Genomic DNA, 16,610 nt, shown 5'->3' with positions numbered 1-16,610 from the left:
CAATCAGAGCTGTATCACCACATGCCTAACGCACTCGTGTTCAGAATGGTGTCTCTCAGGGTGTCTGAGGTCGGCAGTCTCTCTCTCGCGCTCTCTCTGATACACACAGTCCGTGCAGTGCTAGAGGAGGTGTCGTCGTCTTGGGCTGGTAACATCACAGCGCTCTGAACGCCTGTGGTCCAGAAGACAGCGAAAGGCTGTGTGTGTGTGCGTGCGCGTGCACACATGTTCAAGGCCTGACTCGGAGATGTTCTACACCCAGCTGGTTCTCGATCTCCAGAGGTGCCGTGACCGTGCCAATCCGATTGCTGTTTTCATGCTGTTTGGCGTGTGGAAGTGGGTGCGTGCCCGTCTGTCCCCACGTGTGTGATCTCCTCTCTCCTGCTTTCTTCTCCTCCGCTTCAATCTAAAAATATTTTCCTGATTGTCTGCAAGAACGCTGAGTGCTCTGGTGTGATGAGTGTCAGCAGGAGAGCTTTGTGTGTGTGCGTGTGTGTGTGCGTGTGTGTGCGTGCACGTGCATGTTTGTGTGTATGCGGGAGAGTGTGTGGGTGTACTTTTTTTTTTTTTTTTTTTTGCCCTTCCTCCAGCAACCGTCTCGGCTGTAGCGTACAGAGTGTGTCTTGACGTTCGTAGAGAGATGACATGTGAAATGCAATAGAAGGTGAAGGCAGGAAAGAGGGATGGAGAGAGAGGGAGAGAGAGTGAGAAGGAGAGAGAGAGAGAGAGAGAGAGAGAGAGAGAGAGAGAGAGAGAGGGAAGGAGAGCAGCCGACAGACACGCAGATGGACAGGCCTGGGGCATGCAGGCTGACGAGCCGATCGCCGCACTGCCGAGCCCAGCAGAGCAGGGTAGCACAGCGAGGCAGACAGATTCAGTCGAGTGCGAACACAAGCTGGGCCGTCCAAAGAGCAGGCTCCTGTCAGGAGACACACAAACACACGCGCGCTTAAACACGTGAACACGCACACACTCGTCACATAGACACACACTCCCCTGGTTGTCAGGCAGGAATGTTCTGCTCTGATCCCCCTCCCAGACAGGTCCTGCTCTGTTTACCCCAGCTGCTCCCATCCAAAGGATGGATGAGATTTCTGTGTGTGCGTGTGTGCGCACGTGCGCGTTTGTGCGTGTGCTGCACACGCTCCCTGGCTGAGTGATAGCAGGTGTACATGCTCCACGTATGTCCGCACGGAGGGGGGAGGGGTCCGCGTGTCCCCCTCAGAGGGGCGGAGCCGTCGTCCTCCCGTCCCTCCGGGTCCACCCTCCCCTGACAGGCAGCCTACAGCTCCCATGCTCACGCACATCTGCCGTTGCCTCGCCGGAAATGTCAATCAAGCAGCAAGGGGTGGAGCTACCAGGGAAGGAAAAGGGGAGGCGGGGCTAGGGGTTGCTCCTGACCAGAGAGCGAGAGAGGAGAGGAGGGGAGGGAAGGATTTTGCCGAAGTCTGCCTGGAGATTTCGAGCTTGTGGTGGTGTGCTGAGGCACCAAGGAAGACGCCCTAAATAAAAACAACCGAGCTCCGGCCGCGCAGGTGCTGAGGCGCGGAGAACAGTGCAGATCCGATTCTGGCAGTTCAACCAGGGTCCAGCAGGGGGTGGCAACTTTGTCCTGCAGGTCGTCGGGGTCGGCCGGGGTAGTTTCAGCTGTTGCGTGGGGGTCTGACAGCTGTGTCTGGCTGTGTCCACAGGTAGAATGTAAGAAGGCCCAGCCCAAGGAGGTGATGTTTCCTCCAGGGACACGGGGCCGAGCCAGGAGTCTGCCCTACACCATGGATGCCTTCATGTTGGGCATGGGCATGCTGAGTGAGTACAAAGCAACACACGCGCACACACAACACACACAGCAACAGCACGCACATTCTCTATCACTCTCTTTCTCACATATATACACACACAAACACCACACACAAAACGCACGCACACACACGACACACACAGCAACAGCAAGCACATTCTCTATCACTCTCTTTCTCATACATATACACACACACGCACACAACACACAAAACGCACGCACACACACAGCAACAGCACGCACATTCTCTATCACTCTTTCTCACACATATACACACACACACACATCACACACACACAACACACAAAACGCACGCACACACACAACACACACAGCAACAGCACGAACATTCTCTATCACTCTCTTTCTCACACACACACACACACACACACACACACACACACACACACACACACACGACCAAGAAGCACAGTTTAAACCCGCTCATATATGTAGCGGAATTATTTGAAGGACACAAATCTTGCTTGCCAGAATTAGAATTAGAGTTTCTTTGATTTTGTTAGAAAGTAGGATTAGGGTTAGGGTTATGGTGAGGGTTCGGGTTACCTTATTTTAATGTGAAATACCAACATACTTTGTATCTGACTTGGTCACTTTGATCCTGTCATCCATGTAGGCTGTTTGCCCTAAAACGCAAGTTCATTTTGTCAATAAAACCAGGAGGATGTGTTGCATATGAAACGTTCCATAGAAACTCAAATCTCTGCGAGACTCCCACATACACGGTTGAGATCGGCACTAAAGGCTGAGCCCGCGTGACCGTTGCTGTTGGCCTGATGGTTAATTAGCCGCTAGCAGCTCCGCTAATGTGGCATAAGGGAGGCGAACTGCACTGAGGCCCCCAGGACCGGATCTGGGGGCGCCCCCGATCCACGTGGCCGTCGAGCAGCTCGAAGAGCCGTGGAAGACCACATGAGCTGTTCTCACTTGTGGAGCAGTGACGTCTTGTTCAGAGGCTCCACTCCCCCTCAGTGCTGGAGACCAGGAGGAAAATAAAGTCGTTACAGTTGAGCAGGTTCAGGGGCTGCACGCAGAAGGGCGGTATGACCGCGCCCCTGTGGCCGACGCTGATTGGTTCTCCAGGTCAGGTGATTCTCCCCCTCTGCTCTCTGAATGGTTCTTAAATAGCTTTTACTGAACTGGACCAATCGTTAATACGGCTGCTGCCCCAGCACTGATGTGCCTCGGAGACGAGCACGAGGTTTGCTGATTGGCTGCTTGACGCGTGAGGTCGCTGCTGATTGGTGGCTCTGCGCTCAGGGTCGTCCAGTATGGAAATGAGCCCAGCGAGGCGTCTGGGGTCGCCGCCCGCCTCTGGCCCTTCGCCCAGTAGAGCGAGATCCGTATTACCCCCCGCAAATGAAGGGGAAAATTGGGGTAATGTTCTATTAGGGGTTTTGCCAATCCATCTGCCTGACCTCTGCCCCAGCTAATGACAGCCGCGGAGAGTCTCTCGAGCCTCTCACACCTCCGTAACACTGACAGAGGCCTCCATTTCATCACCCTCGTCTCTGACACACACACACACACACACACACACACACACACACACACACACACACACACACACACACACACGTATGAGTTCACACCCGAACTGAGTTCTCACCCAGTGGTCACATACCGAGCAGGTGACCCTGAAATGAGCAGGGCTGGGTTAATCTCCTTTAAGGGTAGCACCATTGCCGTGACAACCGTATGTAAATTGGGGGGTGGGGGCTGTCACCAGCTCCCCAAACAGGTTGAACCTTTTTTTTTGTACTTTTAACAAGTCCAGTGAACTTTTCAGAAGTTCTTATGGATCAACACTCGTCTGTCTGTGTGAGAGACAGAGTGTATGTGTGTGTGTGTGTGTGTGTGTGTGTGTGTGTATGGATTGCTCGTGTGAAAATATTAACTCCAGACTTATCCACGCTCCCTCTTATCTAAATGAAATTGGAAAATGCAGGACAGCGCGACATAACTTAGTGTAATTTGCATTTGAGGAGGGGGAGCAGGAACAGGGGCTCATTATTTAAGGAAGTGCACGCCTCCCTCCGACGCCACATCTCATTAAAACTCCTTCCGTACTTCCTTTGTTTACCGCTCCTAATCGAGCCATTTATCTTGAACGTGCCGCACCGCACGCGTGTTTGCTGAAATGAACACACATCTAGGCCGGTACGAGGTATGGCTGTACCAGATGGATAATTGATTTTCAAGTGAATCGGAATTGTTGAGCCATAAAATGGGTGCGTTAGCATGCATATTAATAACACAGAGAGGAGGTCCCGACAGCAGCCTGCTCTGGCCCCGCGCAGGAAGTGACGGGCTCCGCCTACCCAGTGTGCACCGGGCCGAGGGGCTGTTGGCTCAGCTTTTGATATTCAGGCTGGATCTGGATCGTTCTCCCTCACCCTCTCTCCCGTCGCACTCCCGCCCTTTGGATATATGCCTCCCACTGAGTTGTTTCCTCTGGCCTTCTCAGATTAAACTGGACTTTGTCATGGGCACCAAACCGAGGTTTGATATTCATTACCCAGACTAACATGTCGGCTCAGTTCTGCGACGCCGTGATTGGACGAGCCACTCCGAGGCCGAGGGTTGACTGGCCAGCCCTTTCCTCTGCCGGAGCTCCTCCCCGCTGACCTGAGACGTCTCTCCCACTCACTAACGCGCACACCTGGGCTGGGGTCAGTGGCAACGCAGCCCCCGAAAGGTCGTCTCTAGATCCCTCCTCCAGCCTTGCCGAGGCCTGTTAGCGCCGATTGACCACTTAGTGATCATTTACATAACAGCTCCTCCTTCCCTGTGGCAGCCCCACCCCCTCACATGCTAGCCCCACCCCTACCCTCCGCCAAAAGGCCACAGAACGAAGGGCCGGTGGGACGCTAATCAGTGTGTGGCTGCAGGTTTTCTTGCTACACCCAGTCTCCTGCGCTTCAAGCGGCTCCGTGAACGATTTCTTCCGACTGTTATTTATCGTCGCGGACGCACGCAGCTCGAGCCCAGGAGTCAGCACGTCTGAGGATATGAATGCCTGCCACCGCGCATATTCACACTGTACGTGATGCAGGAGTTTATCAAGCACCGCTGGGGTTTTATGGCCTGTCTCGCAGATTTTATTTAGCTCTCTTCACTCTTGTTCACTCAATGCTAGCACCCCCCCCCCCCAGACACACACCCCCACCCCCGGACAACACAAAATCAATAAAGCGTGTAAATAAAAAATAACAATAAAATAACAGGCCAAGAATAACTTATTTGCCGGCGTGTCAACAAAAACGTCGCGGCGTCTCTGGGCGGCACTGGGGAGAGAGAGCAGATGGCAGTGAAATTCCCCCCCGACGCACTCAGAGTTAAACTCGCCACATTCACTTACAAACATACTGCTGTAATATTCATTCTCATTTGGAGCTTCTACAGCTCGTGATGGTGTAACTTGTCTAAGCCAGACAACTAAGGGCTCTCTCGCTCTCTCTCACTCTGTCTCTAACGTGCTCTCTCTCTCACTCTGTCTCTAACGTGCTCTCTCACTCTGTCTCTAACGTGCTCTCTCTATCCCACTGTACTATGACACGTTTGCTGTCCTGTCCTGTCCTGTTCTGTCCCCCGTGTGTCCTCCCCACTCTGATTGGCTGGCCCAGAATAGAAGTTGATCGATCAGAGATGGTAAGAATAGTGTGTGCAGGTTTTTTTAGTTGTTGCTATTGTTGTTTTTGTTGTTCAACCCCCTACCTGCTCAGGGCTATTAAGTCACAGTAAACTAGAGTGGGTGTGTGTGTGGGTGGGTGGGTGGGTGTGTGTGTGTGTGGGTGTAGAACTGTTTGGACCTAAAGCTCTCTCTGCTGTGTCCTGTGTCTGGCAGGTTACCCCAACATCGTGGCGACCTATGGCCGTGGGTACACTGGATTCGCTCCCAGCTACAGCTACCAGTTCCCCGGTAAGTTACTGACACTAATGCAACTGAATACTTACATGCAATTACTTTCTCTCTCTCTCACACGCACGCACACACACACACACACACACACACACACACACACATTCTCAGTGGTATGTAATACAGGCATGTGCCAGGGTGAAACTGAGGTCATGTGCATTAAATTTGCCTGTGTTTGATATTTTTTCCCCCAGAGTTGCCCCCCCACACACACACACACACTATCCTACACACACACACACTATCCTACCCATCTCCCCCCACTGTCCCACACTGCCCAGCCTGCCTGTTGATCTGGTTTTATTTAAACCTTCTCTACACATGTGTACTGCTCAGGACATCAGTGGGGCAACTGATAAGCTCGAATGGGAAACGTCTGACAGCAGCTCAGATCTCTGTAATGGATTTTCTCAATCGCGCGTGCATGCGTGTGTGCGTGAAGGACGGCTGTGAGGCATCTTGGTTGATACTGGTCTTACCTTCCCACGTTCTGCTGTAATGATTTACGAGGGCAGCTGGCGTTTGGCCAGCACGCCAGCAGGGTCCTCCTCTTCCTCCTCTCCTCCTCCTCCTCCTCTCCCGAGCCTCTCCTGTGCTTCGTCCTCATCCTGGCTGGGCAATTCCTCATTCACGGCCCCCTGCTTGGTTTCGGCCGACGGCTTCCATGAACACTCCAGCACGCCTGTTGGGCGTGACAGACGCCCCTGTCCCTGTTCCACTGGTCCCCGGGCACCCCACCCCCCACCCCCGTGCCTTCCAGCCGCTACAAAAAACCTGTTAGGTCTCCATTAGCCCCAATCTCACTCTGGCTGTCTCAGATTAGCGCTGATCTCTGTGGAAAACCCCTTTGTTTTTCTTCACACATTTACATTTCACTCTCATTTACACACACAGATAGTGGTGTCCCCTTAATATCATATCCGTATGTATTGAATAGTTTGATAGCAAGCCAGCCCGGGGGACAGGCAGTGTTTAGTTCAATCAGTCAGTTTGAGTGAACTGAGTGGCGGTGGGTGTGGCCATTTCTCTGAGGGTTAATCCCCACTGGTTTTGTCCCAGTAAGACCCATCTTTTGTGTGTGTGTGTGTGTGTGTGTGTGTGTGTGCGCGCGCGAGAGAGAGATACTGTCAGTGACCTTGCTGTTGAGAGATGAAGGTGAGCGCCCGCGCCAACTCCGGAGGATTAGGGCTAATCTGGCCTGCTGGGTGGAGGTTAAAGATTGACTCTGGTCAAAGGAGTGGAGCTCATTTTGCTCCCAAGCTTCTGCCGTAAGCCTAGTCCAACGGGGATAATTGAGAGGCGTGTGTGTGTGTGTGTGTGTGTGTGTGTGTGTGTGTGTGGCTCCTTCTGTTCCCTGTCGATGAGGGCAAACCACTCCATTTCCCAGACCACCCATATGCTTTAGCTTCTAGGCTTCCCTAGAATGAAAATGTTAAATGGGGACTATGCCATTTCTCTGGAAGGTCATAACTTGCGAGCGTGCGTGTGTGCGTGCGAGCAAGGGGCGGGGCTTGCGCTCTGTGTAATCAGTATCCATTAGAAGAGACTGTGTACTTTGTAGTAATTGCAGCTTGTGCCATTTCCATTGGTCTAATATCAGTTCAGAAGCGGCTACTTTTGGGTAAAGGGTGTGAGCAGCACTCAGGATCACTGTGGTAATGAAACTACAGGACCCACAACACCCCCACCCCACACACACACACACACACACACACACCTTTTCCCATTTCCATACAAATGACTACTCCTGATTGCACTGTTTTACCCTGGCGATGGGGGGGGGGAGGTGTTGAATCTTCAGCCTTGGACTTGTTCCAAAGCCCCTAATCCCTAATTATTGAGTGAGAGCTGTGTGTCATAAACATCTGCACTGGTCTCATGTAGCTAGCTGTACTGACCCCTCTGGACTGTCCCACATCTCAGCATCTCCATGCAGGGGGACACTGGTACCGCTGAGGGGCGGGGCCTCCGAGGGGTCCCCAGCCAGCCGGCTCACTCGCGCTCACTCTGTCTTCTTTATGAAACGAGGTCTGCCGGTCTCACACCACTAAATCTTCACACATCTCTCTCAGCACCCGCTCTCCTGGTGTCTCGCTGCTCTCTCTTGCTGTCTCTCCATTCCTCTGTCTCCCCCACCGCTCCTCCCTCTCTTCCTGTCTTCTGTTGCTTTCTTTGGCTGGTTGCTCACTTGCTTTCTCTCTCCCTTACTCTCCTTCTCTCTGTACATCTTTCTCTCTCGCTCTCTCTCTCTCTCTCTCTCTCTGTCATCCTGTGCTGTCAGTAAACAGGGTGAGGAACAGTGCTCAGGTGAAAGGTGAGCTGTGTCAAGACGTGCTTTGCTCCGTGAGAATCATTTCACTATGACACGGAGGTCATATCCATGATTACACACACACACACACACACACACACACACAGAATGCCCAGAATGCCTTACCCGGCTGCGACGGGGCCTCCATCAAAGGTGGCGAGGAGCGTACGCTCGCGCCCGTCTTAGGTGGCGAGCTATGCTGTCGTTATGGAAATGGGCCATCTGGAGGGCACAGTAGTGCCCAGCTCAGCGGCGTTCCGCAAACGGTCCGCCCCGGGTGCTCTCAGCCCACCCGTGCTGCCCTGTCAACGCCTCTGATGTGTGCGTGTGGGCACATGGACACATGCACGCACACACAAACATGCAAGCGCACACATGTGCACACAAACATGCATGCAAACACGTGCGCGCACATAAAAATATGATGATCAAGGTCAGTCAGAGCTCGAATGTGATTGTGTTTACACACATGCGCATTCAGGCACACACAAACACACCAGTACGTATGGATGTATATATTTGTGTGTGTGCATGTGGATAGAAATATGTATGAGTCATTCGTGTGGATTATTTCTGAGCCTGTGATTGTTGCAGTACTGGCTTAAGTTCTCTATCTTTCTCCATCCCTCCATCTTTATATGTCTCTCCGTCTCTCCTCATCTCTCATTGCTCCATCTCTCCACCTCTCTCCATCCTCACAACCTCTCACAACTCACACACATTTGGCTGTGAGCTTCTTACAGGTTTTATGAGTATCCGGGCCCCCGCAGGGCTCCGTGTGTGTGTGTGTGTGCGCAGGCGTGTAGAAGCTTGCCTTGTTAGGACTATCTTGCATCCCTCACAGATTAGCTCTCAGTAGGGAGGCTCCGAGACAACAGGAAGGTGTGAAGAGAAAGGAGCAAGAGAACGTGTGTGTGTGTGCGTGCGTGCGTGCGTGCGTGTGCGTGCGCGTGTGTGTGTGTGTGTGCGTGTGTGTGAGAGACAGAGAGCGAGAGTGTGTGGAGGCTTACCGATCCATAACCAATGCCGTGTCTGAATAAAGATTCAGGACATCCTGAACATCTTAAGTATTTTCCTTCAGTAGTTTTTAATTAAAAGTGCAGATGCTAGTGGCCAGGCCTCTGGGCCAGGCTGTAGTGAAGCAAGGAGAGACTGAGCTGCCTCCTTTACTTCTGCGGTTAGGACTTAAAAAATGTTTTTTTATTCTTTTTGCACTTGAAGCATTCAGATCAAAGCTTAAAGACCCTCTTCTGACATCAGTTAAACCCCTAAACCCATCTCTGTCCGTCTGAATTACACATTTAGAAGTTATTTTCGTGAACAAAATCCCCTAATTCTCCGAAAGTTGTTAGACACAACTGTGCACCTCTGCCTTCATTCAGAACCTGCACATCTATGAATATGCAAATAGCACCCGCCTCTTTCTCCGCCCACCCCACCACCATTCACCTGCAGCCTGCATGTGCTACATGTGCATGTTTACTAACGTTCCTAATTCCAGTATCATGTGTACTTGAATTAGGTAACTTCAAAGTCATGTGATGTTTTCTGCCAGAATAATCGTGATGAATATAACCTTCATATAACCTTCATATAATGCATCTTAGCTGTCTGACGGACTGTTTTTGAGTAATGTTTGCAATAACCTTTTTCATCAACATCCCTAAGCCATAAAACTGCATCTAACATGCATCACCATGCAGCTTGGCAGCTAACGTTGTCTAACGTTACGGGACACAGTGGAGATTTGTTGATGAAACACAAGAATAAGGCACCTACCAGTTGACCATGTTGGCTCGTACTCGCGGTGTTCCCAGGATAAACTGATGCAACAGCGTCAGGCTTCAGTACAAGTTTAGAGACAAAAAACAACAATCATTTCACAAAGGTCCTCTGTAAAATAAACGCTGCATTTTCTCTGGATGTTTGGCCGGCACACTCCAATTTTTCAAAATAAACTGCACCCATTTCTCTCAAATCTTCGCATCCTTTAGAGTTGCATCAAGACTCACATTTTCTCCTTTTTGCAATTTCGTAACCAAACACAGGAACATGCCATTGCCATCATTTTGAAAGTAGTGATAGCAGCACCAGGCTACTAACTCCCTCGTTCTGAGTATGTGAGCACATGTGTATGTCTTTTGCTCTATTATGGGAGCATTTTCTCCTTGTATTGAATGGCTATAAAGATGTAATTGTGGCCCATAAAGCAAGCTTTAACAGCAGCAGGAGCCAAACACACACACACACACACAGCTCAACAGTCTCTTACTCACATTGCCTTGACCCATTGTACGTGCAGTACAACACAGGATGGATTGATTTTCATCTCATTCTCAAGTACAGACTCACCAAAGTCTCACTTTCATCTGTTTCTACTCTCATCTTCCCGCTTGCTCTCGTTTGTGTGCGTGTGTGTGTGTGTGCGCGTGCGCGCGTGTGCATGTGTTTGTGTGTGTGTGTGCACGAGTGTTTGTGTGTGACGCGTGTGCAGTGTGTTTGTGTGTGTGTGCTTGATTGTTTTTTGTTTTTTATGTATAACTCCGCAGGCATTTATCGGCTGTCTGGAGGACACTGTTAAACTTCATGTCAAACTGGGAGCTGCTAACGAGTGACCTGGATAATTAGTAGCAACATTCCAGGCTAACGAGGCAGGCATGGTGTGAAGGGGGCGGAGTCTCTTCTGGGTTGCTGTCTGGGTTTGCTGGTCTTGTCAACTCTTCGACGACTGCCACCCCACCCCCAGGATACCGGTGGACCAGTGGAGCTGTCCTCGTGCGACACTGGAAACAATAATAAGGCTATTATTATGGCTGTTACGAGTAAACAAAGATGACATCACCTTCTGTTTATGAATGAAATGTCACCTTTTGGTGCCCATCATGAGAGAACCAGATAAATCTGACGTGTTCCTCACTGTGGAGCAGCTCACTTACGCGGGTGTCCGTCGCCCCGAGCGAGAGTGAGAGATCGAGGAGAAAGTGGACAAGAAAGTGCACACGAGGGAGAGGCAGAGAGAGAACGAGGAATGAAATAACCTTGATGGCCATTAGCCGCAGGTCGGCCTCGCCGCTAGACGGCTGCGTTCTGGCGCCGGCGCGAGGTGATTTATTTCAGAGGACACATCGCTCTGCCTCCTCAACATAACCGGGCCCAAGCGCAAAGTTTTTATGTTTTATGATACGAGCGAGTATGGTTCCCAGAGGGTGGGGCAGGGTAGGTGGGGAGTGGGTGGGGGAATCACCTACATAAAGAACGGCCAGCAGAACGGTAAGGAGCGGCCGTCTCAGGCCGAGGTCATAGGTCGACGCGTGCTGATAGCCTTAACACATGCAGGATCCGCAGGGTAACGCGTTTCCATTGTGCCTCGTTGCCTATGAGGAGGTGTGAAGGGGTGGGGTGTCAATGATGAAATAATACTGGACTTGGGAGATACATGCGACGCGTGGTTGCAGAGATGATGGGTAGGTGAGCGTGCGTGCGGAAAGGAAAGCAGAACGCACACGTGGAAATCGCTGATTTTCTAGAGTGCTGTGACTTAGTTTGGATAGTTTGTAAACTATCAGCGTGTTGTGGGTGACCTGAATATCCTCTAGCGAAGAGCTACTGCTGGATGGCAATAAGACTTTGTTAGAGAGCAGAGTTACGTTTGATCCGTTCTCTTCCACGTTGGGTCGTGTCGGTTCCTGTCTGCTAGACCAGCACGGGTGGGTGGGAAGCATTGTCCTACTCGCTTGTCCCCATCCCCCGGTCCACTATGGGACGCTCTGCCTCAGGTGGGCCCTGGCTGTAGGTCTGGAACAGTTGTGCCCTCTCGCACTTCCCGGAGTCCCGCCGTCTGTCCGAGCATGGAGCCTTCCGCCCGTGCGGGATAGCAGCGCTCACGAATAAACAGCACCACGGTGAGAGAGGGGAAAAAACGGAAGCTAAATATTGGCTTTATCTCGGCAGTAATAAAAGAGCCATGAAATTGATTTAATGCCGCAGTGCTCCTCCTGGACCACTTCTCTCCGCGCAGACGCAAGACAATGAACTTCCCAGATCCGTTAATTAACCCACCTAATCCGGCACGGTTAATCTCTAGCTGAAACCTTTGCTCTCCTCGCCAAGTTTGAGAGCGGGGTGAGGGCGAAGACGACGTTCTTGAGAGTGAGATGGGAGTAAAAAATATTTTTATATATATATATATATATATGTGTGTGTGTGTGTGTGTGTGTGTGTGTGTGTGTCACTCCTGGCTCCAGAAAAGGGAATTTCTGCTCAGTAGCAGTCAAAGCTCAGGAGAGGAGGATGAAGATGTAGAGGAAGGAGAGAGGTGGAGGAGGGGGGAGACTGGGGGCAATGAATCTGTGATTTGAACCAAACTCAGACTGCTGTGCGGGTATTAGACTTTGGCCAGTGCTTAACTAACCCTAACCCTGTGGTGCTGCGTGTTAGGGGTGGGGTAGGGTAGGGGTAGGGGTAGGGTTAATTAACCCTAACCCAGTGGTGCTGCGTGTTAGGGGTGGGGTAGGGTAGGGGTAGGGTTAACTAACCCTAACCCTGTGGTGCTGCGTGTTAGGGGTGGGGTAGGGGTAGGGGTAGGGTTAATTAACCCTAACCCTGTGGTGCTGCGTGTTAGGGGTGGGGTAGGGTAGGGGTAGGGGTAGGGTTAATTAACCCTAACCCAGTGGTGCTGCGTGTTAGGGGTGGGGTAGGGTAGGGTAGGGGTAGGGGTAGGGTTAACTAACCCTAACCCAGTGGTGCTGCGTGTTAGGGGTGGGGTAGGGTAGGGTAGGGGTAGGGTTAATTAACCCTAACCCAGTGGTGCTGCGTGTTAGGGGTAGGGTTAGGGGTAGGGGTAGGGTTAATTAACCCTAACCCAGTGGTGCTGCGTGTTAGGGGTAGGGTTAGGGGTAGGGGTAGGGTTAATTAACCCTAACCCAGTGGTGCTGCGTGTTAGGGGTAGGGTTAGGGGTAGGGGTAGGGTTAATTAACCCTAACCCAGTGGTGCTGCATGTTAGGGGTGGGGTAGGGTAGGGTAGGGTAGGGTAGGGGTAGGGTTAACTAACCCTAACCCTGTGGTGCTGCGTGTTAGGGGTGGGGTAGGGTAGGGGTAGGGGTAGGGTTAATTAACCCTAACCCAGTGGTGCTGCGTGTTAGGGGTGGGGTAGGGGTAGGGTTAATTAACCCTAACCCAGTGGTGCTGCGTGTTAGGGGTGGGGTAGGGTAGGGTTAGGGTTAGGGGTAGGGTTATTTAACCCTAACCCAGTGGTGCTGCGTGTTAGGGGTAGGGTTAGGGGTAGGGGTAGGGTTAACTAACCCTAACCCAGTGGTGCTGCGTGTTAGGGGTGGGGTAGGGTAGGGTAGGGGTAGGGGTAGGGTTAACTAACCCTAACCCAGTGGTGCTGCGTGTTAGGGGTGGGGTAGGGTAGGGTAGGGGTAGGGGTAGGGTTAACTAACCCTAACCCAGTGGTGCAGTGTGTTAGGGATCGGGGTAGGGTTAGGGTAGGGGTAACAGCGTGCACTCTGTATGTCTCCTAAGGGCTGAAGTCTTTTTTAATCCGTAGTCCCTCCCGTGTGTCCTGTGATCACAACTCGAGATGTGACATCTTCTCAGATTAACGTTCAGACAGATGCTTTGGTGCTTATCAGGGCTGAATTTATCTCCATTTATGAGAACGCATATTTTGAGATGACGATTCTCAGTGTCTGTCACTCTATCTTGCTATCTGTCTCTCTTTTTCTGTTTTCTCGGTCTTGTGCTCTCTCTCTCCCTCTCTCTCTTTCTCTCTCTCTCTCTCCCCCATGCCTCTTTCATGAGCTTAACACTTTAACACAGAGGTCTGGCTGCATCGTTTCCCCTCTGGAAGAAACACACCCATCCAGACACGCTGAAGAACGTGGAAGCCTCGGGTTTGGATGGCCTCCATCCCCTAGGCACCAGACATTTTAAACGAAGCCCGGGTGGGGATAGCGGGGCACACGGACAGTGCTGTCTGGCTGGAGCTCTGTCTGCACATCCTCCCTCTCTGTGCTCCATGTCTGTTCTCGGGCCAGCACGGTGCGATGAGTCCCCGTCAGACAGCGATATATGTGCCCTCGTTAGGGCCTGTAATTACATTTATTAGAATGTAATGTGATGGCACGTTGGATGTACTGTTTCATTATGTCGTAGCCTCGCTGTTTGTAGCCCAGTGAGAAGGCCTAGCTGCTGTGACACGCACGCATCCGCCCATATGGGCGTGGCCTTCGAGTTTTGAGGGTGGAGCCTCATGTCCTGCTGTGACACGACTGGCTCAAGGGTTTGCAGACTCTCCCGAACTGAGACCTGGTTATTTATTTATTTATTGCCTGCAGAGTGGAGCAGTATAATCACCACACGGTAAAAAGCAATTAAAACCAACATGCCCCCCCCCCCTCTCCCAATTCAACCCTGAGTAGAGTGGGGTGCCAACCCCAGCTGAGCTCACCCACACCTGGCCATGGGGCGGCATTCATCTCCACACCCCCACCCCACCCCAAGTCCTTCTTACAATCCCCACTACCCACATAATAACCACACGATTTGCCTGATCCACTGTGTGTGTGTGCGTGCTAAATCTCGGGGCATATGCCTCTTCTGAAGCCGTTTGTCGAATCGAGCCCGAGATTTGCCCTAAGATGTAATTTGGGGCCGTTTAGCCAGCTGGCGCGGTGCCAGGGGGTGAGCGGCTGTACCGTACCTGCCTGGGGAATGCTGGGTAGGTTAATGTGAGAGGCCGTTTAACTTGCCTGTCGACCTCCTCATACCCTCATCTGAACAATCCTGTAATTTCTGCTGAGGGGAAATGTTCCATTGCTTGATGTGTGTGTGTGTGTGTGTGTGTGTGTGTGTGTGTGTGTGTGTGTATTTGGGTGCTTGTACAAAAGACACAGAAAGCATAACTTTGTAAAGAGGGAAAAAAGCCCTCTTTACCACCTCCACATGCCCCGTGCTCCTGCGCTGAATGGAATTATAGTACAGTGAAGGAGTCGTGTGGTGTAATATTAGAGAGAGACGCACACAGAGAAAGCAAGAGCGAGACACAGAGGGGCGGAGGGGGCGAGAGACCACTAACTCGATAGAGGTGGATGGAAAAACGTAGTCAGATGGAAGTTTGTCCTCCAGTCTCCAGTGTTCCTAATTATTTCATTTGAGTAAATGATTGTGCTAGACCTCCTGTTGGGTTATTGGATCTGACCTCACAGTGTGTGTGTGTGTGAGTGTGTGTGAGTGTGAGTGAGAGACAGAGTGGGCCCTCCTGTCGGGTTATTGAACCTGACCTCTCAGCAACACTGTGTGTGTGTTTGTCTGTGTGTGTGTGTGTGTGTGTGTGTGTGTGTGTGTGTGTGTATGTGTGTGTGTGTGAGAAAGAGAGAGAGACAGAGTGGGCCCTCCTGTCGGGTTATTGGCCCTGACCTCACTGCAGTGCTCTCTGTGTGTGTGTGTGTGTGTGTGCGTGTGCGAGATATAAAGAGACCCCGAGCTTCACTACGCTCTCGCCTGGCTAACGTCCTGTAGTGTTCTCTGGCTCTTTGTATTACTACGAATTAGAAAGCACAGCATCTCTCCAGCACTGTGTTTAATGCGTTAGTCACAGAATTGTTGTTCCAAGGGGAATATCACTCCCGCAGACAGAACAGCACCGTTTCCATGGACGCAGTCCCGTTTCGAGTGGGAGAACCACAGACGGAACAGCTGTGTTACTGTAGGAAAAACATGGTCGGAAGTTCAGAAGCTATCAGAGTAGGATTACTGAACAGGACTGTTACTGCCGCCCGCTAAAGAATACGGCCGTAACAACTCTAGACAATACGACTAAACAGCAGTGTTAACTTTGTCCGGCAGGTTTCCCGGCGACGGCGTACGGACCGGTGGCGGCGGCAGTGGCAGCAGCGCGGGGCACAGGTAGGGTGAGCCGTGGGGCAGGAGCCGGCTACGCGGCGTACCCACAGAACTCGGGGCCAGGTAACCGCTCTGACCCACGACGCGCTCTGTGTGGCAACCGCAGCGCCCGTTCCTCTTCTGCTCCACACACACACACACACACACACACACGCACGCACGCACACACACGCGCGAGCGCGCACATGCATAGATGACTTACACCTTTCAGACAACACAGCGGCAGCCTGAACTAAAGCACTAAATCACTCACACATTTTTACTAGAATTTCTTTTCAATGTTAAATGCTATTGTTTTAAGTTACTGTGTCGGTGTACATTAACCCTCAGTATTTAACATCACCCACATCCTCCCCTACGAAGCATATTTAAAGGTGCCCCACACAAACGCATACAGCCATTGATCAGTGCACACACACCACACACACCTGCGTGTCTGTGTGTATCCAGCAGGGGAGAGCTGCTCCTATTATCTGTACCAGAGGAATGGGGAATTTTCCCTCCTCATCACTCTTCATTGATTGGCTCGTCAGCCCGATGAACAAATCGGCCGTAGTCCTCCGCTGTGGCACTGGATAAAATCGATGGCTTCTCGGGTGAGACAGGCTGCCCGCCATCGGCGGGCCTCGGAGTTCAGCACCAAGGCGACAGA

General features: G+C 51.7%; 1 protein-coding gene across 14 annotated transcripts in view; it reads left to right on the top strand.

Annotated features, from left to right (window-relative positions):
• Nucleotides 1–16,610, top strand: part of msi2a (musashi RNA-binding protein 2a) — a 152,015-nt gene that overhangs the window by 115,298 nt on the left and 20,107 nt on the right. For 8 of the 14 annotated variants that reach the window (XM_081702455.1, XM_081702450.1, XM_081702447.1 and 5 more), the window contains 3 exons: nt 1,692–1,806; nt 5,667–5,741; nt 15,902–16,021. In XM_081702455.1, coding sequence (XP_081558581.1) covers nt 1,692–1,806; nt 5,667–5,741; nt 15,902–16,021 — 310 coding nt within the window. The remainder of the gene's footprint in view (nt 1–1,691; nt 1,807–5,666; nt 5,742–15,901; nt 16,022–16,610) is intronic. The other 6 variants (XM_081702454.1, XM_081702446.1, XM_027021383.3 and 3 more) reach the window with 2 other exon arrangements.

The sequence above is a fragment of the Electrophorus electricus genome, chromosome 19 (genome assembly GCF_041902795.1).
Source record: "Electrophorus electricus isolate QZ-2024a chromosome 19, ASM4190279v1, whole genome shotgun sequence".
NCBI classification, from domain to species: Eukaryota; Metazoa; Chordata; class Actinopteri; order Gymnotiformes; family Gymnotidae; genus Electrophorus; species Electrophorus electricus.
Note: the sequence above shows the minus strand (reverse complement) of the source record. Positions and strands in the feature narration are given on the sequence as shown.